The 25,564-nt window shown below is 45.3% G+C and overlaps 1 protein-coding gene across 1 annotated transcript; it reads left to right on the top strand.

Annotated features, from left to right (window-relative positions):
- Positions 1-10,445: 10,445 nt before the first annotated feature.
- Positions 10,446-15,251, top strand: LOC105512790 (chromosome unknown open reading frame, human C20orf202). Its single transcript, XM_011943400.1, has 2 exons — positions 10,446-10,637; positions 13,843-15,251. The coding sequence occupies exons 1-2, from the start codon at positions 10,503-10,505 to the stop codon at positions 14,074-14,076; spliced, it is 369 nt and encodes a 122-aa protein (XP_011798790.1). The 5' UTR covers positions 10,446-10,502; the 3' UTR covers positions 14,077-15,251.
- The last annotated feature ends 10,313 nt before the right edge of the window (positions 15,252-25,564 follow it).

The following is a 25,564-nucleotide window of genomic DNA, read 5'->3' as shown; positions in this document are numbered from 1 at the left end:
TGGTAGGAGAATCGTTTGAACCTGGGAGGTGGAGGTTGCAGTGAGCTGAGATCGCGCCATTGCACTCCAGCCTGGGCGACAAGAGCAAAACTCAGTCTCAAAAAAAAAAAGTAGAATAAGTAGGCAAAAACTGAATAGGTATATGAATAGCTGAAGATTGAGAAATACAGATGCAATCTGATCCCCTGTGTCCCAGGTAAGAAATCTCTGAAGCCAGCCTGTAGTGTGTCCAGGAGGATGATATGAAAGAAGTAATAATCCAAGGGAGACTGAAGTTTTTCTAGGTGAAGGGAGTGAGTGGAGCAAGGAAAAGTTCCTGGAAAAGGAAAAACACTTAAGCCCAGAGATGAAGTAATAGTAGCAAATTATTTGTGTGTTTATTTTATTTGACAAACACTTACATAACCCTTCCCCTATGCGAGGCACATGTTTTTACAAATATTAACTCAGTCAATCATCTTAACCACCTGATCATGTGGATATTATTATTGTCTTCGTTTTAAGATGAGGAAATCAAGGCACAGAATGGCTAATAACTCTGTGTTCAAAGTTACACAACTGGTATCTCACGTTTGGGGATTCCAAACCAGAACTCAGTTCAGTGCTTGTAACCACTCTGCTGGCTTTCATTGCAATTTTCAAAGCACTCACAAAATTCTTAAGAGGCTGTTACTATCATCTCCGTTTTCACATTTGGGAAATTTGAGTGCCAAGGAGAAAGGAGATTACCTTACTACTACACTAAGGAAGGAAAATTCCAGTCAGACCCAAGGGCCCCTGACTTCAGGTTGATTTGGGGACCCTAGATAGACCTAAAGTCCTGGGGCTGATCAGCCCCTTGCCTAGTCACCCATACCCCACTCAGTTTTCACCTTTCTGTCAGCATCTGGCTGGGATCTGGTGTTTGGGTTTGTTTACTTATGTCATATTTACCCCTGGCATGAGCCTGGCTCATCTGGCTTTCCTAGAGCTCTAATACTTTCATGGAGTGGCCTTGATATCATGGTAATGGGACATGGTTCAGGGATTTCAGGAAATTAATTGGTGGTCATGCTCTAGGCCCTGGAAGGAGTGTCCACATTCACACTCACATGCACACAAATCTTCCACCGACCTGGCTGGCATTCCTTCCACCTGGTCTGGATGGATCTCCCAGCCTTGGGGAATAAAAATCCTGAGTATTGTGTTCTCTCTCTGCTGTGGAAAGAGTAAGCGGGGAGGCAAGGAAAAAGAGAAATCAAGACCCATATTCCTAGCTTCTCCAAGAGTGAGTGCCCCTACTTAGCAGCTTCTTAGGGGCAGAGGTCTTATTGTCTCTCATCCATGTGCCAGCACAGGGCCTAGCACACTGGGAGTGCTGGGTTAGGTAGACTCCAAGCCACTCCCCTGGGAGAGGGTGGGCCCAGGGAGAAAGGAGGTTGTTTGATGGAGCACCTTCTGTGTGGCAGTCCCCGCACTTGGTCCCTCTGCACTCTGACAGATTGGTAACCTGGAGTTTATTCACCATGGGAGGAAACAGGGGCTCAGATCAATCAGGCTACCTGCCTCAGAGTCACACCCAAGGCTAGTTGAGGCCAAGGGATGCTCTTCTCTCTGTCCTATTCTGCTTCACCAGAGTCTCCACCATCTCATCAGGGTCAAGGGCTGCCCTCCATACAGTAGAAAATGGCAGAATGGTGTCCTAGATACACCGGCATGAGACAGGTGTGCATAGAACACAGGTGCAGAGCAGAGGTGAGAATACCCTTGTCCAGAACACTCCGGACAGATACGCACACGATAGATATGTGCGGAAAGGGGTGTAGGGTGCTGATGTGTACAAGGCACATATGGATAGGACACTGTTTTTGTCCTTTTTTGCTGCTATAACAAAATACCTGAGACTGGGTAAATTATAAAGAACATGGCTAGGTGCCATGGCTCATGCCCATAATCCCAGTGCTTTGGGAGGCCAAGGCAGGAGGATTGCTTGAGCCTAGGAATTTGAGAGCAGCCTGGGAAACATAGAGAGACCCCATCTCTACAAATAAATAAATAAATTAGCCAGGCATAATGGTGCACACCTATAGTCCTGGCTACTTGGGAGGCTAAGGAGGAAGGATCTCTTGAATCCAGGCTTTTGAGGCTGTAGTGAGCTGTGATCGTACCACTGTACTCCAGCCTGGGTGACAGAGACCTTGTCTCAAAAAAAAAAAAACAAAAAAACCCAGAAATTTGGAGGCTGGAACATCCACAATCAAGACACCAACACTGGCATCTGATAAAGGCTGCTCTGTTTCCCAGATGGTGCCTCATTGCTGTGTCCTCACACAGCAGAAGACAGAAAGGCAAGAAAGCGCTCCCTTCAGCCTGGTGCCTTTTTATATGGGTGCTAATTCCATTCATGAGGTCAGAGCCCTCATGAATTGCCTCCCAAAGACCACACTTCTTAATACTGTTGCATTGTGGATTAGGTTTCAACATCAGTTTTGGAAGGGACACCAACATTCAAACCATAGCAAATGTGTTGTAAGTTGAGTTCCCTCAGAAGTAGGCCCAAGACAAGAATTTGAGTGCAAGTGGTTTATTTGGAAAATCATCCCAGGAAGCACAGCAGAGGAATGGGAAGTGAGAGCAAGAAGGAAGTGCATCCAATACACTACAGGTGCATTTGTGAGTCCCTGACTGCCATGAGCAACTGGGGCTTAGTCCCATTGGACTGAGTACTGTTCCACCTGAGATCTGAAACCACAGGGCTCTCACTATTTATCCACCAGCACCTGTTTGTCATTGCTGGGGGCTATTCCTGCACTTCTAGACTGTCCTCTGCACATGTCAAGCATGTTCCTTAAGCAGAGTAAGACCTGCTTATAGTAGGAAGCCATAGGCACACATGGAGAAGGTAAGTGTTGAGGGAATATGGGTGGGGCCCACAGCGTTTGCTAGAAGACACAGAGAACAGGGCATGTGTGTTCAGGACCCAAAAGGACACAGTACAGGGCATAGGCAGAAGACAGATGATTGGATTACTGGCCTTGCTTGTCTAGGCCAAAGGAAGAGCCTGCTGAAAGTGAGTAAGGAGCTGCAGAGAGATGGTAATGGGCCCCCTGAGCCAACTGGTGCTCTGTCCCCATGCCCCCTCTGGTTAGAGTGACTGCATATGCTTGTGTGGTAGGAAAGGCAGGTTGAAGGGTTCAGGGGCTCTAACGGTGCAGACACTTCTCTCTGCCAGACCTCCACCTCATTCGTATTTCACAAAGGGGATGAGCACTCATGTGCCCAGAATAGAAGGGGAGGCAGCCCAAAAGGATGGGAAGAGCCCTGGACTAGGAGTTGGACACAAAGGCAGAGCTAAATGACATCTCCAAGCCCACTTGCCCCATCTGAGGAATGGGAATAACTCCACCCTCTTGTCTCAAGGCAGATTACCTACCACACTTGCATCTTGTTTTCCCTGTCTGCATGGTGAGGGTCACAGAAGTCCTCTCTCTCCTGTGGACTTCGCAGAGAGCTATTGTAAGGAGCAGATATGGTCATGAAAAAGAAAACACTTGAAAGAGGGTAAAACACTTAAATACATAGATGGGGGGATTATGGAAAATGCTTGGAAGGGGAAATTAGGGGACTTGGCTTCTGCTCTAGCTCTGTGCTATATTGTTAATAAAGACACTCAAAATAATTGTGCTTTCAATAAAACAGAACATATTTCTCTCTCATAGAAAAGTCTACTTGGCAGCTAAGGCTGACATGCTTGTTCACCAATCACGAGAGACCCGGGCTCCTTCTGCATTGTTGCTCGGCCACTTTGCACCTTGCTGCTCCAGCTCCAGCCCTTGTCACACACATTGCATCAGCAGAAGGAGGATGTGGGGAAGTAGGAGGCACCTTCTTCCTTCTTCTTAAGAGACATTGAACCTTAACCTAGAAATTAAACTCATTACCTCCATTTGTATCCTATTGGCCAGGATTTAATCACATGACACACTTACCTGCAAATGAGTCTGAGAAATGCAGTCTTTTGCCATGTGTGAAAGGAAGAAGGGATATTGAGGGACAGCCTGCAATTTTTGTCATAGCTACTGACTTGCCTCATTTATGTATTTTATATGAATATAAAATTATATAGAATATAAAATTATATATATATATGTTTATTTTGAGACCGAGTCTTGCTCTGTTGCCCAGTGTTAGGTGCAGTGGCTTGATCTTGGCTCACTGCAACCTCTGCTTCCTGGGTTCAAGCAATTCTCCTGCCTCAGCCTACCGAGTAGCTGGAATTACAGGCGCACACCACCATACCTGGCTAATTTTTGTGTTTTTAGTAGACGTGGGGTTTCACCATATAGCCCAGGCTGGTCTCGAACTCCTGGGCTCAAGCAATCCACCTGCCTCAGTCTCCCAAAGTGCTGGGATTACAGGTGTAAGCCACCATGCCTGGTCAAATTGTATATACATTTATATAAAATTATATTTATATAAAATACATAAGCCCGCTTCCCATATAAGTATATTATATACATATAATTTATATATGTAAAATGTATATATATAAAATACATGAGCCCACTTGCCATATATGAGTGTGTGTGTGTGTGTGTGTGTATATGCACCAGGCTTGTGGTATAAAGTAAGATTTTGAACCAGCTGATTGCGAATGGACCCTCTTACTTGCTGGGCCACAAGCCCTGAGAGGTCTTTCTTGCTCACCACTGTACTCAAAGCATGCATTGCAGAGTCTGGCACAGGGAATCCATAGTAGTATTGGCTGCCCATGGATGATGAACGGCTGGCCATTCTGGCTTTCGTATTTGCTAGTGACATTCTTCCCCGCTCAGGGGTTTAAGTTCTTTCCCTTTGCAGGCCTCCTGGCTCCGCCTCCCGTCATCTTCATGTGCCAAGCCTTTCTGAGCCCATGAAGTAAAATGTGCTCTGAGCCAGAATCCTAAGAGTGGGATTAAAAATAAATGAAAATGCATCAAAACAAGTTAACCGCAAGAAATGGCTTGCCAGGGTAATTAGGCGTCAGCGCTGGAGGCCAAAGACAGAGCGCCAGACTCTAACCGCCAAGCGCGCCTGTCAGCACCACTACTGTGCAGGGCAGAGAACACCCTAGGCCTGGCCTGAGCCCTTGCTTGAGTCTCCACCACTTCAAGACAACAGGCAAGACCCTCCCCACAAAGGTGAGGGAGGATGGGTCCTAACTCCAGTTCTGTCACTTACTGGCTGAAGTGATCCTAGGGAAATCCACACCTCTCTGAGCCTCGGTTTTCACATCTGTAGTAAGTTGTGAGTAATAGGATCTATCTGTCATCATCTACATAATGCAGATAACGATGGTACCAACCTCGTAGGCAGAGGTCCCCAAACTTTCTCAATTCATGACACCCTTAGCATCTTAGTAATTTTTCATAGTGTACCAGGCCCCCCAGAAGGTGTCACCATTGTTTATCAGGTAGTTAGCTTCAAACAACATAATAATAGTTGTTGGCATATTATCTGACAGATGTCATTGTGTTTCCCTCAAAATTTTAGATACGTTGTAGTGCCTTTGTGAGTTTTCTATCGTGCCTCAGGGTGCCTCAGTGCACAGTTTTGAAATTGCGGTCATCAGGTTTTAAAGATGAAATGAGGTTATGTATGTCAAGGACTTAGTGTGATGCCTGGTCTGGAGTAGGAGATCAATAATGCTGGTTGTCCTAAACCATCTTTCAAGTCTTATCCTGAGATCACTTTCTCTCTCGTTCCTTGTATATCTCCTCCAACTGCCACAGTGATATCTGTCTGATACCGAGCCAACAATACTTCTGGCCTCCTGCTCTTGCCACCTCATGGTTTCCACTTCTGACCTTCCCTCTGGGCACCTCCAGGCCTGTGTCCCCACTTCCACGCAGTGCTGTCTTCTGGCATAGAATCGTCAGTCTCACTTCTTACTCCCTCCCTAAGTCCACACACTTGCCATGATCTCTTTGTATTGGCACATACATCCTTGCCCCTTAGCTTTGGGCTTGACCATGTGACTAACTTTGCCCAATAGCACATGGCAAAAGCAACAATGGGACAGTTCTGAGCCTAAGCCTTAAGAGGCTTCCCATGGTTCCACTTGCTCTCTTCTCCTTTGCCAAGTAAATGTGCCCCAGCCGTCCTGTGATTCCAGGAGGAGGACAAGAGATCTGCGGAGTTGACTCAGAGCCGCAGATCTGCAAGCATGAGCAATAATAAATGATTGTTGTTTGAAATGTGGAGTTTTAGAGAGGTCTGGTACACAGTGTTCTTGTGATAATCCAACCTCTCAATCTGTGGCAAATTCAGCATGTCTGAGAAGATCTGATTGGATCATTTGGTCACCACCCAAAATGCAGCTCCTCAAAAACCAGTCACTCATGAGCCAATGATCTCTCTCCTGTCCACTCTGTAGATGGCTGCTTTGGGCTGGGGCACTCATCTCTGCTCCAGGACAACAATCATGTTGTCCCATGATTATAGGGCATGTGACATAAAGCCTGGTGGCCTGTTTGGAGGAATCATCTCTGGCCTCTTGTGTTCAAGGGGTGTGAATGTGGCAGGCAGGAGTTTCTCTGATTCTCTTGCATTCTGAAAAGTGACAGCTGAACTAGGAGAAATAGCACATAAGATTTGTCTGCATGTGGCACTCAGAATGATTCTCAAGCTGTAAACGCCAGCATATAAGAAATGTGACATTCCTTACAACTCGATATAGTAACTATTTTGAGCCTCATTATGCCTAACAGGGAAAGGATGAGGCCCGAGTTCACACCGACAGTTTGGCAGAGCTGGAGTTGGAACCCAGATATCCTGGCTCCTTATTACAGTATCCCTTTTCCTGCCCAGTCAGTCTTACACTTGGAAGGAACTCCAGGTCCCATCTCCAAGCCAGTAGAGCCCCTACTCCAGTCTCTGATCGTCTGGGCTATGCTGTCCTCCATTGACTGAGTGCCCACTGCTTGGAAGAATTCTAAACAACACCTTCCTCCTACTGAATCCCAGTCTGCTTCCCTTTGTCCTGTACTCCCTGTATATATATATATATACAGCTACTGCTGTAGTGATGCAGGTGAACCCGAAAATTAGGGCTCAGTCAGGAAAGGTTCTTGGCTTCATAAAGGAAAGAATTCAAGAGTGAGCCAACAAAGTAAAGTGAAAGCAAAGCAAGTTTATTAGAGCAACAGAGTACGGGAAAATAACTGCTCCATAGACAGAGCAGGGCTACCCCATCAGCACGATAGCATTCGTGGATTGTTGGCTGACTATATGAATAACTACTTTTTATTATATGCTAAATAAGGGGTGGATTATTCACAAATTTTCAAGAAAAGGGGTGAGGTATTCCACAAACTGGCGGTTCCTCCCCTTTTAAACCATATAAGGTAAGTTTCAGGCATTGTCATGGCATTTGTAAACTGTCATGGCAGTGGTGGGAGTGTCTTTTAGCATGCTAATGAATTATAATTAACATTCCATGAGGAATGAGGGCAACTAGAGGTTGCTTTCATTGCCATCTCGATTTTAGTTGGTTTTGGCTGCCTGCTTCATGGCATCCTGTTTGAACAGATCCTGTTTTGATCAGTGGAGTTGTGACTGGGATTGTAACCAGTGCTCAGAGAACAAGTACTGCTGATCTCCTACCTCACTAGCTCTGTCTTCTGGTGCTACAATAAATATACAGTCTTTTCTCTTTAATTTATAAACATTTACTGTAATTTTAAGTTCTATAAATTCTATTGCATTTTCAAATTCGCCTTTTAAAAAGTGTCTCTTTTGGCTGGGCACAGTGGCTCACACCTGTAATCCCAGCACTTCGGGAGGCTGAGGCAGGTGGATCACTTGAGGTCGGGAGTTCAAGATCAGCCTGGCCAACATGGTGAAACCCCATCTCTGCTAAAAATACAAAAATTAATTGGGTGTGGTGGCAGGTGCCTGTAATTCCAGCTACTCAAGGGGCTGAGGCAGGAGAATTGCTTGAACCTGGGAGGCAGAGGCTGCAGTGAGCCGAGATTGCACCACTGCACTCCGGCCTGGGTGAAAAGAGTGAAACTCCTTCTCAAAAAAAAGAAAAAAAAGTGTCTCTTTTTTTGTATAATTTTGATTCCTTCTTGTATGCCTCTTATTCTTTTCAAAATATTTTTCTTTTGAGACAGGGTGGAGTGCAGTGGTGCAATCAAAGCTCACTACAGCCTCGACTTCTTGGGCTCGAGCAATCCTTCTGACTCAGCCTCCTGAGAAGCTGGTACTACAGGGACGTGCCACCACACCTGGATAATTATTTTATTTTATTTTTTTAAGATATGGGGTTTTGCTGTGTTGCCCAGACTGGTCTCAAACTCCTGGCCTCAAGCAGTTCTCCTGCATTGGCCTCTCAAATTGTTCAGATTACAGGTGTAAGCCACCATACCTGGCCTCAAAATACTTTTAATTATCTTCATCTGAAGTTCTTGGGGGAAGGGGATGAATGGTGTCTGTTGACTCTCATTTATCGTGAATGGCTTCCATGTGTGTTTTGTCTTTTAGATTTTGAGTTCATCTTCAGGGGAGCTCTATCTGAGGATTTTGTGTAGCCAGATTGAGGGCAAGTTTCCACAAACTGGGCTGACTTTGTTTTGCCAGTCAAGTCATTTCACTTCTTTATCTGGGGTCACTATGCTAATTCTTGGTTTGGAGTTTCTAGTGCATGTGAATAGAATAAATTTATACATATATAAATTTGCAATCTCGGTTCACTGCAACCACCTCCTCCTGGGTTCAAGAAATTCTCCTGCTCCAGCCTCCTGAGTAGCTGGAATTACAGGTGCCCACCACCACACCTAGCTAATTTTTGTATTTTTAGTAGATACGGGGTTTCACCATGTTGGCCAGGCTGGTCTCGAACTCCTGGCCTCAGGTGATCCGCCTGTCTCAGCCTCCCAAAGTGCCGGGATTGCAGGTGTGAGCCACCGCGCCTGCCCAATACATTTATATTTTAAAAGACCTATGTGAGAATAGTTTCTCCTTATTTTCATCACAGCATTAATTTGTTCCCAATGACTACTAGGATGTCAGCTCCAGGAAAGCAGGGCCTTTATTTCTCTGATTTTGATTGATAACCCCAGTATCCAGAGCAGAACTTGGAACACAGTAGACATTCAATAAGTGTTTGGTGAAAGACAGAATTGAATACCTGCTTCACCGTGTGATGATGTCAGTGGCATTTGAACCAGAGCAACTCCAACTTGAATAGGGGCTGGGTAAAATGAGGCTGAGACCCACTGGGCTGCATTCCCAGATGATTAAGCCATTCTAAGTCACAGGATGAGATCAGCACAACATACAGGCCATGAAGACCTTGCTGATAAAACAATTGCAGTAAAGAAGCCGGCTAAATCTCACCAAAACCAAGACGGCCACAAGAGTGACCTCTGGTTATCCTCAGTGCTACACTCCCACCAGCGACATGACAGGTTACAGATGCCATGGCAACATCAGGAAGTTGCCCTACATGGTCTAAAAAGGGGAGACATGAATATTCTACCCCTTGTTTAGCATATAATCAAGAAATAACCATAAAAATGGGCAACCAGCAGCCCTCAAGGCTGCTCTATCTATGGAGTAGCCATTCTTTTATTCCTTTACTTTCCTAATAAACTTGCTTTCATTTTACTGTATGGACACCCCTTGAATGCTTCCTTGCAGGAGGTCCAAGAACCTTCCCTTGGGGTCTGGGCTGGGATCCCTTTCCTGTAACGATGGGGAGAATAAATGGTGTGTCAGGACTGTGTTTGCCTGCAAGTAGCAGAGTGTCCCATTAGAAATGGGGTCTTGTGTCTCAATATAGATGCTGTTGCTGATTCAGGGATACAATGATATCTAATGGCTCTGTGATTTTCTTGGGCTTTGTCTTATGGTTGCAAGATAGTTACTGTAGCTCCAGACATCACATCCACATTCAAGGCAGAGGGAAAAGGGAGAAAATAGGAGCAAAAGGGAAGCAGCAGTGACATTTTCCCTTTTATTAGGAAGGTGAAAGTTTTTCTGGAAGCCTAACAGCAAATTGCTGCTTTGATCTCATTTGCTGGAAATGGGTCACATGGGGATTCCAGAAACAAGGGAAGGTGAGATTTTCCCTTTATCTAGACTCTATAGATACGTCAATGAGGACAGGGACTTGGGACACGGGTGGAGGTATATGCCAAATGAGACATATACATACTTTATATGTAAACCACAAAGCAAACCCTTAGAAAAGAGTGCCTATTTTCCTAATAATCATTATTGTTGCCATTTAAAGCTTTGCAGTCTCTGTGATCCTGTTGGCATCACATATTCTTCGCTTCTGGAACCAGCAGGCACCAAGGTACTTGGACCTCTAATGGTCTCCCTCCCTTCCTCCTTGTTCTGTTTAGAGCACCAAAGCCCTTTAAAAAAAAAAAAAGTCAAATTACATTTTTCAATGTGAGCTACTTCCTGCTCTCATTAACTTCATCTTCAGTGTTTTGGCCAGAACCTGCTGCCAGTCTGAAGGAGGTGGGGGAATGTACAAGTCAAAGATCCCTCAGGCACAGAACCAGGTCAGTGTCAAGGTCACTCCCAAGGACACAGAGATGAAAACAGCGGAAGAGCCCAGCCCGAGTCTTGGGCAGACCCTGGAGTGGCTGAGAAAGGAGCTGGTAAGGTTTTCATTTCTTTTCCTTGATGCCCCAACCACATATTTGCCAAGGATCTCTGGTTTTCCCTCCCGGGTCCCCCCGGGACAGAGGCTGCAGGCTGCAGTATGGACCCTGCAGTCTCCCCTCTGGGACCTGCCACACAATGCACAATTGTGATCTCAGGTGCGGGGATAAGTAGGTCATGGCCTACATAGGAGGCGCTGGGTGTGGTGCTGGCCAGACTGGTTTTAGAAAGACACTGAGTCCTCGGTGTGTGCCCAGCTCTGCTGCTGTGTGGCTCTAGCAGGGACCTTACCTCTTTGAGCCTCAGTTTCCTTATCACAAAATGGGAACAACACTACTACCAATATCGTATGGGGTATTGTAAGGATTCACTGAAGAGATGCTTGTAATCCTCTTAACGAATACTTGGCACATTGATGTTGGCTATTATAACCCTGACCCAGATGGACATGCGCACACCCAATGTCTTAGCCTGGGTCCTCCAGAAAACAGAGGCTTGGACAAGGATTGAGAAACCAGCACTTTATTTGGAAGTACAAGCCCAGGGTGGTGATAGGGAGGAACATAGGGTGTGGCAGCAGAGGCCAATGCTATGCCAGGCAATTACGCCAGACATTGTATTACCAAGCAGCCTACAGCTTCAGAAGGCGCCTCAAGGAGGCCTAGTGGGTGTCTCAGCAGCTGAGATGTTCTGCAGGGGTTGAAGGAGGAACTGCACATTAGGGGAGAGAGAACGAGAGGAAATTCATCTGCCCAGCGCATTCCTGTCTCTCATTTCCCATTGGCAAGGGCCTCCCCCATGGAGCACTAACTCTTCTGAACCTGTGTTATGTTACTTGGTCCCATAGTTGCTGCTCAGGAACCTTTCATTACGGTATTTTCTCCAAGTCCGGAAAAAGAGGGGTGCCCCCAAGTGTGTGGGGACACCAGCCAGGAGAGAGGAGGCAGTTCAGGAAAGCTCAGAAGAGGTTTGTTTCTCTATACACCCACTTCTCATTCTGGGGAGAGACAGGATTGTCCGAAAATGACCTTTCTGGGTTGCCAGGCAACAGGTCAGCTGGGACCCAACCCTTTCATCACCCCAGAGGAAGGGCTGACCCAGTAGGGCTTCTCATGGGACCAGGGGATTCCAGCAGCAGGGACTGCAGCTTCCCACAGTCAGCAGGCATCCAGCACTGGGCAGCTGTCTTCCTTATGCTCCCTGAAACTGTGCCTGGGTGCCTCAACATCACCTCCGTGCTGGGAACCCCACTGTGGTCTTACAGTCACATACCCAGAAATGGTGCTGAAGGTTGGACAAAAATATGTGCAGGAGGAAAACCCTAAAATTGAGAAAACACAGAGTGAATGTTTTCTGAGGAGAAAATGGGCCCAGGACCACTCGCTCTGCAGCCTGAGTTGTCCCAGTGTTCTGAGGGAGGCCAACTACACCTTTGCTTCACGTCTTTCCTTTTTTTTTTGAGACAGAGCCTCACTCTGTCGCCCAGGCTGGAGTGCAGTGGTACGATCTTGGCTCACTGCAACCTCTGCCTCCTGGGTTCAAGCGATTCCCCTGCCTCAGCCTCCCCAGTAGCTGGGATTACAGGCGCATGCCACCATGGCTGGTTAATTTTTTTGTAGTTTTAGTAGAGACCAGGTTTCACCATGTTGGCCAGGCTGGTCTCGAACTCCTGACCTCAGGCAATCTGCCCACCTCAGCCTCTCAAAGTGCTGGGATTACAGATGTGAGCTACTGTGCCCGGCCTCAAGTCTCTCTTTCTAGCCACCTATTCTCTTGGCAGTGTTACTCATGCTTGGGTAGAGGATGCAGACTTGGTCTTCTCACTTGTAATCAGCTTGTCACAAAAATGAAAACACTATTTTTAGTGGGGAAATAATGTTCATAAGTATCTCTTGCAAAGAGAGACAGAGAAAGAGAGAGGCTGAGAATCTGTGTATCTAACCATGTGTTGCCCCGACCAGCTTCGGAAGGAAAACGGAAGCATTTGCGGTGGTTGCCTCTGGGGAAGGATCCTTGAGTTTAGGGATAAAGTAAGGTGGGTGGGAGAGAGTTTTAAATATATGTCCTTTTGTAGCTTTTAAGTTTTCTATCATGTATGAAGGATTACTTAGTCAGAAACTAGAATTTTAGCATTTTTAAAGAGAAAGCAAATTTTGGGAGCTGAGTTGGGAGGATCGCGTGAGCCCAGGAGTCTGAGACCAGCCTGGGCAACAGGGCAAGACCCTGCCTCTATAAAAAGTACAAAATTTAGCCGGGCATGGTGGTGTGCACCTGGAGTCCCAGCTACTGGGGAGGCTGAGGTGGGAGGATCAGTTGAGCCCAGGAGCTCAAGGCTGCAGTGAGCCGTTATCACCCCACTGCATTCCAGCCTGAGCAACAGAGTGAGACCCCGCCTCAAAAATAAACAAACAAACAGAAAGAAAAAGAGAGAAAATGTATGGGAAAAACTTCCCAGGGAAAAATGGGAGAAAAAATGGAACTGGTTGAAGATGATAGTATAGTTGTAATGCAGCAGTTCTGAAACTTTTGGGTCTTAGGACCCCTTTATGCCCAGAAAATTATTAAGGCCACCAAAAAGCTTTTGTTTATGTGAGTTGTATAGAACAATACTGACTGAATTAGAAGCCAAAGCTGAGACATTTTAATATATTTACTAATGCATTCTAAAATAATAACAAACTCATAATATGTTAATAAAACATTACTCATTCAAAATCACTGTATTTTTCAAAGCAAATATTTAGTGGGAAGAGTAGCCCCATTTTACATTGTTGCAAATTGCTTTAATGTCTGTCTTAATAGAACACAGCTGGATTCTCATAGCGGCTCCTGCATGCAGTCTGTTGAGACATTACATGTCATTAGCTTCTGGAAAACTCCACGGTATGCTCACAAGAAAATGAAAGCAAAAAAAGGAAAATAATATCTTAGTATTGTAATCAAAGTAGTTTTGACTTCGCTGACCCCTTGAAAGGATTTTCCCATGGGCAAATTCATTCAGTCCTCATGAAAGCCTTGAAAAGTAAGCAATTTGCTTTCTGCTTTGCAGAGCAAGAAACTGAGGCATTGGTGGATACAGGTTCTGTGAGGTTGTGCGAATCACAAGTGGGCTTGTCTCTGATGAGACAGAGAGGGAAGGGGCTTGATGGGGAAACATCCAGGGCTCTGCACATCCCTTCACAGGCTCCTTCTCTCTCCTAGTCTGAGATGCAGATTCAAGACCAGAGGCTCCTGCTCACACTGAGGCATCTTCACAGTGTCCTGGAGGAGCTGCGTGCTGACAGCGCCCACTGGGAGGACACCAGGTCCAGCGGAGGGACATCCCCCATCAGAGCTCGAGCAGGCTCTGAAGGCAGGGGCTGCCAGCCTGTTTGCTCAAGGGGTCTGGCCCAGCTCCTCCGAGGGGAAGAGAGCAGACGAAGCTCTCTCCCTTAACTGGACAGAGATGACACTGCGCTTTAACACTCTCACCATTAGTCTAACCTTTCACTGTGATGTTTTAGGGGCAGAGTGTTGGAATGGGAATCAGAAAGCCAGGGCTCTGGGTTCACTTCTGCCCTCATCTGCTGTGCGTCCCTGGATCTGTCACTCAACTTCTCTGTGTCTCTGGTTCCTTTTCTGTCACTTGGGATTTCTTGGTGAGGCACACATAAGGTATTGGATGTGAACACACTTTTCAGCTGAAAACACAAATGTGCTCTAGTGCTCTGGCAAGCACCTTGGCAGTAACCCTATCCTTGGAAATTTCTCACAAGGCAATTGTTAAAACAAAGAACTAGATGTGCAGTAATGTTTACCAAATGTTGCCATGGTGAAAATTCCAAACCCTGTGTAGTGACTTAGAGGCTGTTTTCTGTCTTCCCAGGAAGCCTTCCCATTCCCCTTCATCTGATAACATATTAAGCCCTGTAAACACCCTGGCCATAAGCACGGGTATATTACCAGGCCTGGCCAATGATATAATTCATGGTTGCCCTGAAAAGATGATTGGCCCAATGGATGGGCATGTGAACCAACAGAGCCAATCACCGACCTTCCCTGAGATTGCTACCTGGATGCTCTTTCTATTACACTTAGAAGACTGAGGCTGCTGGTGGCCATGTTCCTACCAGGTAAAGAAGAACTATCTGCAGTAGGAAGGAAAGAGACTAATCTCCAAAGAGAAGTAGAGAGAGGGCCACACAGCGATTGGACAGAGAGGAAGAGCGCTGGCTCTTTTTGGTCCCTGGTTTTAGGTCCTAGTTTTGTGAGTTACTCCTGCACTCTTTCCAGCGACCAAAGCCAGTCAATTTCACCCCCCACCACAGCCACACACATCAATTTGTTTTTGTTTAAGCTGATTTGAGCAGTTTCCCTTATTTGCAGCTAGAATGGTCCTGAGGAATACGATCCAGATGTTCAAAGAATCACAGAGGAGAAATCAATAAGGAAATGGCATTTCATTCAGTGAGGGTTTGTGACAACAACCTCCATAACAGCAGGCAACCAGGCTTGTGATATAGCAGAGACACTCAGTTTTGTGGGGTGCTGCAGTCATAACTGAAAAATTACATCTGCCTATAAGAAAGACTAAGACAGAAAATGTGAAAATAAAAAAGTCATGGTGTTAAGATGGTCTGATGATTAGTAGGCCTTTTTGTTTTTGAAAATCTACCTGTGTGTTGCTAGGACATTGTTTTTATGACTTTGAAAAAGTAAATCGTGTGCATGTAGAGGCAGAGTGGAGGGGGTGCATTCTAAGTATAATGCTTGTAGTCAGATCCACCTGTGATTTTTTATATTTGATAATATAAATGATAGCTGCTCTGTGATGCTAGGGCTGGGTTCTTGCAAACCACCTTTTGGTGTTACCCGCTGCTCCCTCTTAGAGTTTATTAGGCTTTGCCGATATACAGGGTGGAGTTAGACTACAAGTCTAGAGGAGAGAAAAGGGACTTGCTCCTTCTTGTTTCCCTGTGGGCCTCCTGTTCTTATGAGCATCTCCCAGCAATGTTTCTTCACTACAGACAGCAGTTCCTTCATGAAGCACCAGACTTCTCCAGGATCCCAGTTCCAGACTCCCTGGGCCCCTTCCAGGAGCTCAGAGACATCAGCTTCAGATGCCAGTCCCTCTTCCCTTGAAGTGTGGGTCCCTGCCTTACCTACCTGGCCCTTCCCCGAGCTCAGCGACACCAGCCCCAGCTGAGCTGAGTTCCTTTCTCAGATATCTGAATTTAAGCTCCAGGGAATTCCTCCTCTAAGTTTTAAAGTTTTGATAGTTTCTGCCTCTTTTCTTTGTTCCCTCAGCCCTGGAGGTGGCAGATGCTTCCTGCAATTTCTACCTTAAAGTTCTTTTCATAACCTTTCAGTCACCCAGTTAACAACTTTATACCTAGTTAGCAATTCTTTATATTAAATTTTCTGTGTTAAAATAACTGGTGTGGTTTCTGTCTCCTACCTGTCCCAGACTGACACAGCTTTTTGCTGTTATTACCAATTGCCACTGTAACCATTCTTGGTTACACTGGAAAGGCTAATGAATGGCACCTTATTATTGCTGCACGATTATGTTCTGACTTGTGAAACTATGACTGTTACAAATGGACAAGCTGACTAGCCACTATCATCTTGAGCGATATCTGCCTGGCCATGCAAAGTAGAAATGACATTGGTCTCCCATGCCCAATGCTAATCACTATCACCCTCTGTCTCTCCCTGCTTTCCACATTTGGGCCCAAAGACCAAAAACCCCTGCCAACCCCTCCATCTACAATCTGGGAAGATAGACCTAGAGCCCCGGAACCTGCCCTTCTGGTGGCATATTTGTTGTTCTCCAAGACCCTACATTCGGAACAAATGTTCACTTCCTGATCCTACATCAGAGAAAGCCAAGGCTGAGCCCAGATGCTGGACAAAGAGTTGGGATGGAAATGACATCTTCAGCGTTGGTCCTGGAGGGCTGGGTTGGAAATCATGGCATGCAGGACAGCGAGCACCAGAGGGAGCATGTGAATCTTGGTCTCAGGAAAATCCAGGGTTTTCTCTGTTAAGGCAGCAAAAACAGGACTGCACACCTAAGTCTGGCATCCAGGATGAGAAGAGGAGGGGACAGAGATGGAAAAAGGATTCATGAGGTCAGAAACTAAAAATTTAGGAGCAAGAAGAATGGTTCAAGATGTGAAATCTAGAGTGGGTCAGGGCAGGCAAGGCAGGGCTTACTTATACTGCGACTGATTAGAAATGATCTAATCTGTCACACCTTTACATGAGAGCCAGCTTCCAGTCCTGGGTCAGCTGTGACACCTTACGAAGCCCATGTGTTTTGGTGTATATTGGTGTGTAACAAACTGCCTCCAAACTGAAACACAGCAATCCCTTTATTATTGCAACAGCCATTTATTATTGTTGTAAATTATGTTTCCCATAGTTCTGGGCTCAGCTGAGCGGTTCTTGGCTTTGGGTCTCTCAAATGATTGCAGTCAGGTGGTATCTCAAAGGCTGATTTGTTCCCCTCTGGCAGGTGATGCTGGCCTTAGCTGAGGCTGTCAGCTGGAACGCCTATACATGACCCTCCAGGTGGCCAGGCTTCCTCATAGCATTGTGTCAAGGGTTGGGCTTTACTTTCTGGTCTTTCTGCATCTTTTCAGGTCCACTCCCACTGCTAAAGATTTTACTCTCCTTTTTCTTTAAGTCGCAGTTTATAGAGAGGGAATCTGATTGGTCAGCTTAACTTTTGACACCCATCATCATACATAGGTAATTAAAAGGGAGGACTCTGACATCAGGCTGTCTGGCTTTGAATACCAGATCTGCATCTTATCAGCTCTCTAACCTTGGGCATATAACATAAGTTTTCTGTGCTTCAGTTTGTTCTTCTATAAAGTGGGGATAATAGAAATTACCGCATAGGACTATTGAGCAAATGCAATGAGTCAACATGTTCCTGGCACATAAGCAGTGCTCAGTAAATCTTAGCAATTATTATTAATAATGACAGCTACCATTTTATTTTATTTTATTTTACTCTTAAGTTCCAGGATACAAGTACAGAACGTGTACATTTGTTACCTAGGTATACGTGTGCCATGGTGGTGTACTGCACCTATCAACCCGTCATCTAGGTTTTGAGCCCCGTGTGCATTAGCTATTTGTCCTAATACTCTCCCTCCCCTTGCCGCCCACCACCGACTGGCTCCGGTGTGTGTTGTTCCCCTCCCTGCGCCCACGTGTTCTCATTGTTTAACTCCCGGTTATGAATGAGAACATGCAGTGTTTGGTTTTCTGTTCCTGTGTTAGTTTGCTGAGGATGATGGCTTCTAGCTTCATCCATGTCCCTGCAAAGGACATGATCTCATTTGATTTTCTGGCTGCATAGCACTCCACTGTATATATGTACCACATTTTCTTTATCCAGTCTATCTTTGATGTGCATTTGGGTTGGTTCCATGTCTTTGCTATTGTAAATAGTGCCGCAATAGACAGTACCTTTACCTTTTTTGTTTGTTTGTTTAACTTTGACACGGAGTTTCGCTCTTGTTGCCCAGGCTGGTATGCAATGGCACGATCTCAGCTCACCGCAACCACTACCGCCTATGTTCAAGCAATTCTCCTGCCTCTGCCTCCCAAGTAGCTGGAATTACAGGCATGTGCCACCACGCCCAGCTAATATTGTATTTTTGGTAGAGATAGGGTTTCTCCGTGTTGGTCAGACTGGTCTCAAATTCCCGACCTCAGGTGATCTGCCTGCGTTGGCCTCCCAAAGTGCTGGGATTACCGGCGTGAGCCACTGCGCCTGTCTGATAGCTACTATTTTTAAAGTCAGGATAGTTTAGTGATTGTAAATACAGCCTGGAGCCTCATTGCCTGTGTTCAAATCCCAGCTCTACAATATACTGATTATGTGCCCTTGGGCAAGTCATTAAACTCTCTATGCCTTGGTTTTATCATCTGGAGAATGGGGATAATAGTATTGCCTATCTCCTGGGGTTTTTGTGAGGAAGAAATGAGTTAATACATGGAAAACACAACAGCGCTTGTCATCTAACAACTATGTGTCATGTAAGCTATTCATTGTCATTGTCAATCATCTGCCCTAACTACCAGCACCACACAAGGCACTGTAAAGATCTTATTGCACTAAACACACTCAACATCTCTGCAAGGGTGATATTAAAACTCCATTTTATGGATGAAAGAACTGAAGTTCAGTTGAGCTAAGTTGCCCAAGAAAAAGCACAATGAGTAAATGGCAGTAGTGGTACTGAATCTCAGGTCTATCTCCTGTCTAAGCAGAGCTCTTACTATGATATGATGTTGCTCTTCTGATCAGCCACAGTGGGGGAGGGGTGCCATGAAGAGAAGAAGCAGTGATGTCAGGCTCATAGGATCCCTACTCCCTCCTTCTGGCAGGATCTGGTGCAAGACAATCTCTAATGTGTGTGAAGGCAACTCTAGGACAATACCTCTGTTATCTCTCTAGTAAGTAAGCAGACACAGAATCTGGCAACCCCAATAATGCACACCCATCCCTGCTCCCAGCATATCTTGAGCCCCAGTTCTGTCCTGTCTCTGCCACTCTGCTTTGTTTTGCCCAAACCCTCCCCAGGTCATGGGGACAGCTCCTATTTCACTGGGCTGAGGTCAGTCTCACTGGACCAAAATCAAGGTGTTGGTCAGACTGTACCCTCTGCTGACTCTAACAGAGAATTCCTTCCTCGCCTCTTCCAGTTTCTCGTGGCTGCTGGTAGTCCTTGACTTAGGCTGCATAACTTCAGTTTCTGTCTCTGTCTTCTCATAGCCTTTTGCTCTGTGAGTGTTAAATCTCCCTCAATCTACCTCTTATAAGGAATCACATAATTGTATTTAGGGCACCTGGATAACACAGGATAATCTCTGCATGTCAAGATTCTTAATCACATCTCTAAAGACTTTCTACCTGCCTTTCTTTCCATATAAGGTAACATATAAAGATTAGGACGTGGAGGCCATTTTTCAGTTTACCACAGTAGGTGATCAACAAAAGGGAATTTCCCTCTCATTGCTTCTGGAAAGCATCTCTGGCCAACGTTCAGGGCTAAGCAGAATCTCACATAGCTGCAGATTACCTTGGTGGCTGTCAGAAGAGTTTATCTTTGTTGAACACCTACAATGCACAGGCATTGTAACAGACCTGACCAGTGAGTACGTGTTAATATTTCCATTGGACAGCGGAGAAAATTGTGACCCAAGGAAGCAAAAGCAGGACAATTGTAAACAGATGAAACTGAAGTTTCAAAGTTGAGCTTCTGACAAATGTGTTTAGACTTCGTACGTGCGCCAGCGAAGACTAGGGTAATTACGCTGTGTGTGGGCGCCACCTAGTGTCCATACAGAGCAATTCTTCCGTGAATCAGCCCGTTCCGGGTTGCGAGTCTGGCTCCCTATCAGCTTTCCCATTGTGGGGCATCTTATTGGGAGGACCATGGACCAAGAGGCTTGCTGGCCCCAGATATCTGCGTTTGAACTTTAGCTCTGCCACGGACAGAGTGATCTGGGGCCTCCTTTTCTGATCCTCCACTTATCCTTAACTCTAAAATAAAAATGACACCTCTCAGAGCTGTGGAGAGGATGTTGGAAAATGCTTTGTAATAAACTGGGAATAACTGGAGAGAATGGAAAGAAACATTGTCTGCAGCTGATCAGGCTTGGATTCATTTAAGAAAAATACTTAATGTGCACCTGCTGTGTGTCAGGCACTGTTCTGGATGTGGGAATGTCGCAACAAATAAAACAGACAAAATGTATGTTTTCGTGTGGTTAATAGTCCGCATTCCAGTTTTTGAGTCGTTCACTTATTCATTTACAAATATGTTTCTGGCACTCCTGTGTGCAGCACTTTCACAAGCAATGGGCACAGAGGGTATCTACTATGGCTGGAACCCAGGAAGCCGGGGGAACGGGATGGAGCAAGTCCAGGTTTGTGGGGCCTGAAGCTTATACAATTTAGAGTATCAATCACATACCCTAAGAGAAAGAATGCAAAGTCAGAAATACAGAATTAGGCTAGAAATAGTTTTTTTTAATAATGAGAGATGAAATAAACTTTAGCTGGCAAAAATCACAAAACATAAAATCTAGGAAAATAGCACAATATTAGCTGCATGATATGGCTCTATAATAATTTTTCTCTACATTTTTTTCTGTGTCTTCTTTGATCATCTAGTGATGATAACAATTTTGTTATTTTATTTTCTTCAAAGAGATTGTAGAAATAATTCAGTCTGTCCTCTACAAGATTAATTTTTTTGTGTGGTACTTTAAACAATTTAAACGTTGTAAAAATGCCATGTATATTTTTGGGATTATTGTCAATTTTGGGGAAACCTCCACATTCCTTTTATATATGAGCTGTAAGCCTTCTTGTAAAGTGACTAATTTTAAATAGTATTTGAGGGGATGGTACGTTATCCAGTTTATTGTTGCTGTCCCTATTGTAGGGGTGTATTAGGAGTTCTGCTTTTTCTTCCTGTATGTCAGTATTTCATGTTAAATAATTGAGAAATTAAAACTTTCCCAACGTATTTATATGATTCACTCCTTTTAATTACTTAGGTTGCCAAACAATCTAAGTCTATTAATTACTTTTGTTGCCGGAAAAGGGGCTCTTGATCCAGACCCCAAGAGAGAGTTCTTGGATCTCGCACAGTAAGGAATTCAAGGAGAGTCGCAGAGGGCACTGAGAAGAAGTAGTTTTAGTGAAAGCTACTCAGTTATAGAGTACGGCGTCCTCAGAAAGCAAGAGGAGAAATACCTCATCTTTAAGTTTTTCTTATAGAGGGTATGTATCTATGTAAAGATTAAGATATGTCTACATGTGGGTGGACTAACAGCATGACAAAATTTAGTACTTTGTTGATTTAAAGAAAGTTATCCTTGGCATTTTAGTGTATACATCCATCAAAATGACTACAATCAAAAATATCCATCAAGATGACTATAATTATCTTGAAAGCACATATTGTTATGGATACTGGGACATCTGGACTTTCCGTTGTTGTAGGAGTATGTCCTTGCAGGTGTCTTTGTTTTCTCAGCTGTAAATATCTTATGCACATGGGTCATAACTGGCCAGGAATGGGTCTCGCTAGTTTTACGATAGAGTCAATTTTAAAACGGTGTGACCCTGGCTCTCCTATGCTCCTGTTTCCCTGACACTTTGATTTGAAATGTCTCTATTTCTCTTAATGAATCACTACTTTTGTTATGATCTGCAGGCTAGTTCATCTGTGAGCACCTGACATCGCGAAGGCAGAGATGGCCAAAGAAGACATGAGCCAATACAATGAGATCATAAACATGCAGCTTCCCACATGCATGTACTAGCTGTTTACAGCACTGTCGCATGTTTGTGCTCTATGAGCATAAATGAGACTCTGATATCTTCTAGTTTGCGCAATTCCTATTAGAAAGGAAGAAAAAATGTGCAGTGCATTTATAATTGCATATGTTGTGTTGTCAGATAGATTTCAGGTAGACAGACAGGAAAGAACTTCTGCTTTAACTGCGCTTTGATGAGAACCAAATCCTCTGCTTATAGTTTAATATGTCTGATGATTGGAAGAATTCTCGACAGACTAGTTTCTGACTCTGTATGTTTCAAATTTTGTTTCTTATCCAATACATACGTACTCCTGATGCTATGCTTTAAAACGATTTATAGCCCTGTACCTTCGTGTCACAGTGCAGGATGAGTCAGTATGGTGGGCCGTAGATGTGTTCCTGGAAGCCATTCCTAACTAAGATAGATAGCAATGACTTGACTGTAGATCAAAGTGACTGTAGACCACATAAATAGATCCCTCTGAACCTGTATTAAGTGTACATGTAACTCAGCTCTGCCTCAGCCGCACCCACACAGTGTGACAGAGAGAGAGTTAAAGTGGAAAGGACATCCATCTTCAAAGATTATGATAAAATATCTTATTTTCGAAAACTTTACAAAAACACACGCCCATGTGAAAACACTGCTATGCTTCTCCCAGGGCTTTGGAGGAGGCCTTGCAAGTGAGCGTCCTGAAACTGAAGATTCCTAATTGTTAAGGTAAATCCATCCACATGAAATGAAGCCAGAATTACAAGTAAGAGGGAGACCATGTAGGGCCTTGTAGTTATTAGGAGGAAGTTTGAGTTTTTTTCTAAGAACAACAGGAAGGCTCAAAACTCTTTAAAAGGGAAACCCGCTGGTTGTGGGTGGAGGATTACCTAGGCGCCGAGGCAAGAGACTGAAGGCACAAACTGTTTCAGTGTAATAAAGAAAATAGTTAGAATAAGAATAGTCATAATACAAATTAGACAGAGATGATCATAAACCATTACCAATCATTATTATAAACATTATTAATCATTAGCTTTTAATATTACTCTTTGTTGCATTACTAATATAACCTAGGAATAACCGGCGGGTATAGGAACAGGTGCTGAAGGGACATTGTGAGAAGTGACCTAGAAGGCAAGAGGTGAGCCTTCTGTCACGCCTGCATAAGGGCCGCTTGAGGGCTCCTTGGTCAAGCAGTAATGCCAGTGTCTGGGAAGGCACCCCTTACTTAGCAGACTGCGAAAGGGTGTCTCCTTTCCTTGGAGGAGTCAGGGAACACTCTGCTCCACCAGCTTCTTGTGGAAGGCTGGATGTCATCCAGGTCTGCCCACAGTCATCCCAAGGCCTAAACCCCTCCCTGTGGTGCAGTGCTTCAATGGTCACGCTCCTTGTCCACTTTCATGCTCCTCCCGCACTCCTGGTTCCTCTTTGAAGTTCACAGTAGATAGTGGTAGAAGAAATAGTAAGTCTTGAAGTCTTTGATCTTTCTTATAAGTGCAGAGAAGAAAACGCTGATGTGTATGCTGGCTTCTGTCTCTGCTTCCTGCTACCTAAAAGGGAAGGGCCCCTATCCTGTAATCAGGTGACTTGCTTCACCTTGTCAATCACCTGCCCCCTTGTCTTGTATGCAATAAATATCAGTGAGCTCAGCCGTTCGGGGCCACTACTGGTCTCTGCATCTTGATGGAAGTGGTCCCCCAGGCCCAACTGTTTTCTCTTTATGTCTTTGTCTTGTGTCTTTATTTATTACAATCTCTTGCCTCCGCACACGGGGAGAATACCCGCGATCAAGTAGGGCTGGACTCTACAGCTCTTAATAGGATTTAATCTATATTTTGAGACAGTCTCTCTGTTGTCCAGGCTGGAGTGCAGTGGCCCATACTCCGCTCACTGCAATCTCTGCTTCCCCGGTTCAAGCGATTTTCCTGCCTCAACCTCCCGAGTAGCTGGGATTACACGCATCCATCACCACTCCCGACTAATTTTTGTATTTTTAGTGGAGAAGGGGTTTCACCATGTTGGCCAGGCTTGTCTGGAACTCCTGGCCTCAGGTGACCCACCTGCCTTGGCCTCCGAAAGTGCTGGGATTACAGGCGTGAGCCACCACACCCGTCCATGATCTACATTTTTCAAAGACCCGTCTGGCTTCAGTGTGGAGCAGCGGTCTCCAACCTTTTTGGCACCAGGGACCAGTTCTGTGAAAGACAATTATTCCACAAGCTGGGTGGGCGGGGGGTCATGAGAGTCTCGTGAGGGGCGCGCAACCTAGATCCCTCGCATGCGCAGTTCACAATAGGTTTCGCGCTCCTGTGAGAATCTAATGCCTAGGCTGATGTGACAGGAGGCGAAGCTCAGGCGGTGAGGCTCGCTCACCCGCTGCTCACCTCCTGCTATGCGGCCCTGTTCCCACCCCGGGTTGGGAACCCCTGGTGTAGAGAATGATCTTTAGGGAGGCGAGTGACAGGAAGGAGACCGATCAGGAGGTTGGAGCTTTTCCAGGAGAGAGGTGGCTTAGACTAGGGTGGAGTGGGTGGAGATCTTGAGAAGGGATAGATTAAAGTCATATTTGAAGGTGGAGTGATGGGCTTGCTGATGGGTTGGCATTAAAGTAGACATGAGGGTGGCACCAAGGGTGTCTCCCAGACATCCTCTTGAATGGTTGCCGTGACCTCATTTCCTGAGGTCAGAAATTGGGAGCTAAACTTCAATTTGAATCCTGTCTCTACAATTCCCAACCACGTGACACTAGACAGGTTGCTATTTTTTTTCCCCAGCCCTTTCCTTATTCAAAAGAGGGAAAACCAATAACTGCCTTGTGAGATTGTTTGAAAAGTAAATGAGAAAACCCATGAAAATGCCCAGCCAGGAGCCTGAACCTTGTCAATAACCTTATATTGGATGGCATTGCCGCTCCAAGATTTATTAGCATTTACTATCAAACTCAAGAAAGGAAACCAGCTTTGCATCCTGATACTCTTGCAGGATTTTTCTCAGGTTCTAGCACTTGGCTTTGGCTACTGAGAACTGATATTCCAGGCTGGAAAATATTTGCTGTCCCCAAAGGGCAGGTCAATGTGAATAATCTTTTTAATAATAATAATAATAGCTAATATTTGTAGAGCACTTATTATTGCTTGGCGCTTTACATGGTTCATTTTATTTATTTCTTACAATACCCTACGGCACAAGTATTTTTATTATTTTCACTTTACAGATGAGAAAATCTGAGGTTCAAGGGATTAAAGAATTTCTCCAGTGACCTCCAGCTAGTAAGTGGAAGAGAACAGACTGGACTGCATACAGGATGTTCAGAGATCAGCCAGAAGGATCACCTTTCACAACAGGACTATGGGGCCCAGGCCGCGTCCCTGTCATGCCCCTGCACAGGTGTCTCGGGTCAGAGCGCCAGGACAAAGCCGGAGACTGCGCGCTAGGACCGGTGCGCCTTACTCACTGTCTGCCTCTATCCTTCCTGCCCCGTCCACTGTCCCCACCAACGCCCCGCGCCCTCGTCCCTCTCAGTCCCGGTCCGCTCCAGTCTAGCGCACTGCCCTAACTCTGTCCTAGCCCCCAGCTGCCGCAGCCGCCCCT

Source organism: Colobus angolensis, unplaced genomic scaffold, assembly GCF_000951035.1.
Source record: "Colobus angolensis palliatus isolate OR3802 unplaced genomic scaffold, Cang.pa_1.0 Scaffold219, whole genome shotgun sequence".
In the NCBI taxonomy this organism is placed as follows: domain Eukaryota; kingdom Metazoa; phylum Chordata; class Mammalia; order Primates; family Cercopithecidae; genus Colobus; species Colobus angolensis.
Note: the sequence above shows the minus strand (reverse complement) of the source record. Positions and strands in the feature narration are given on the sequence as shown.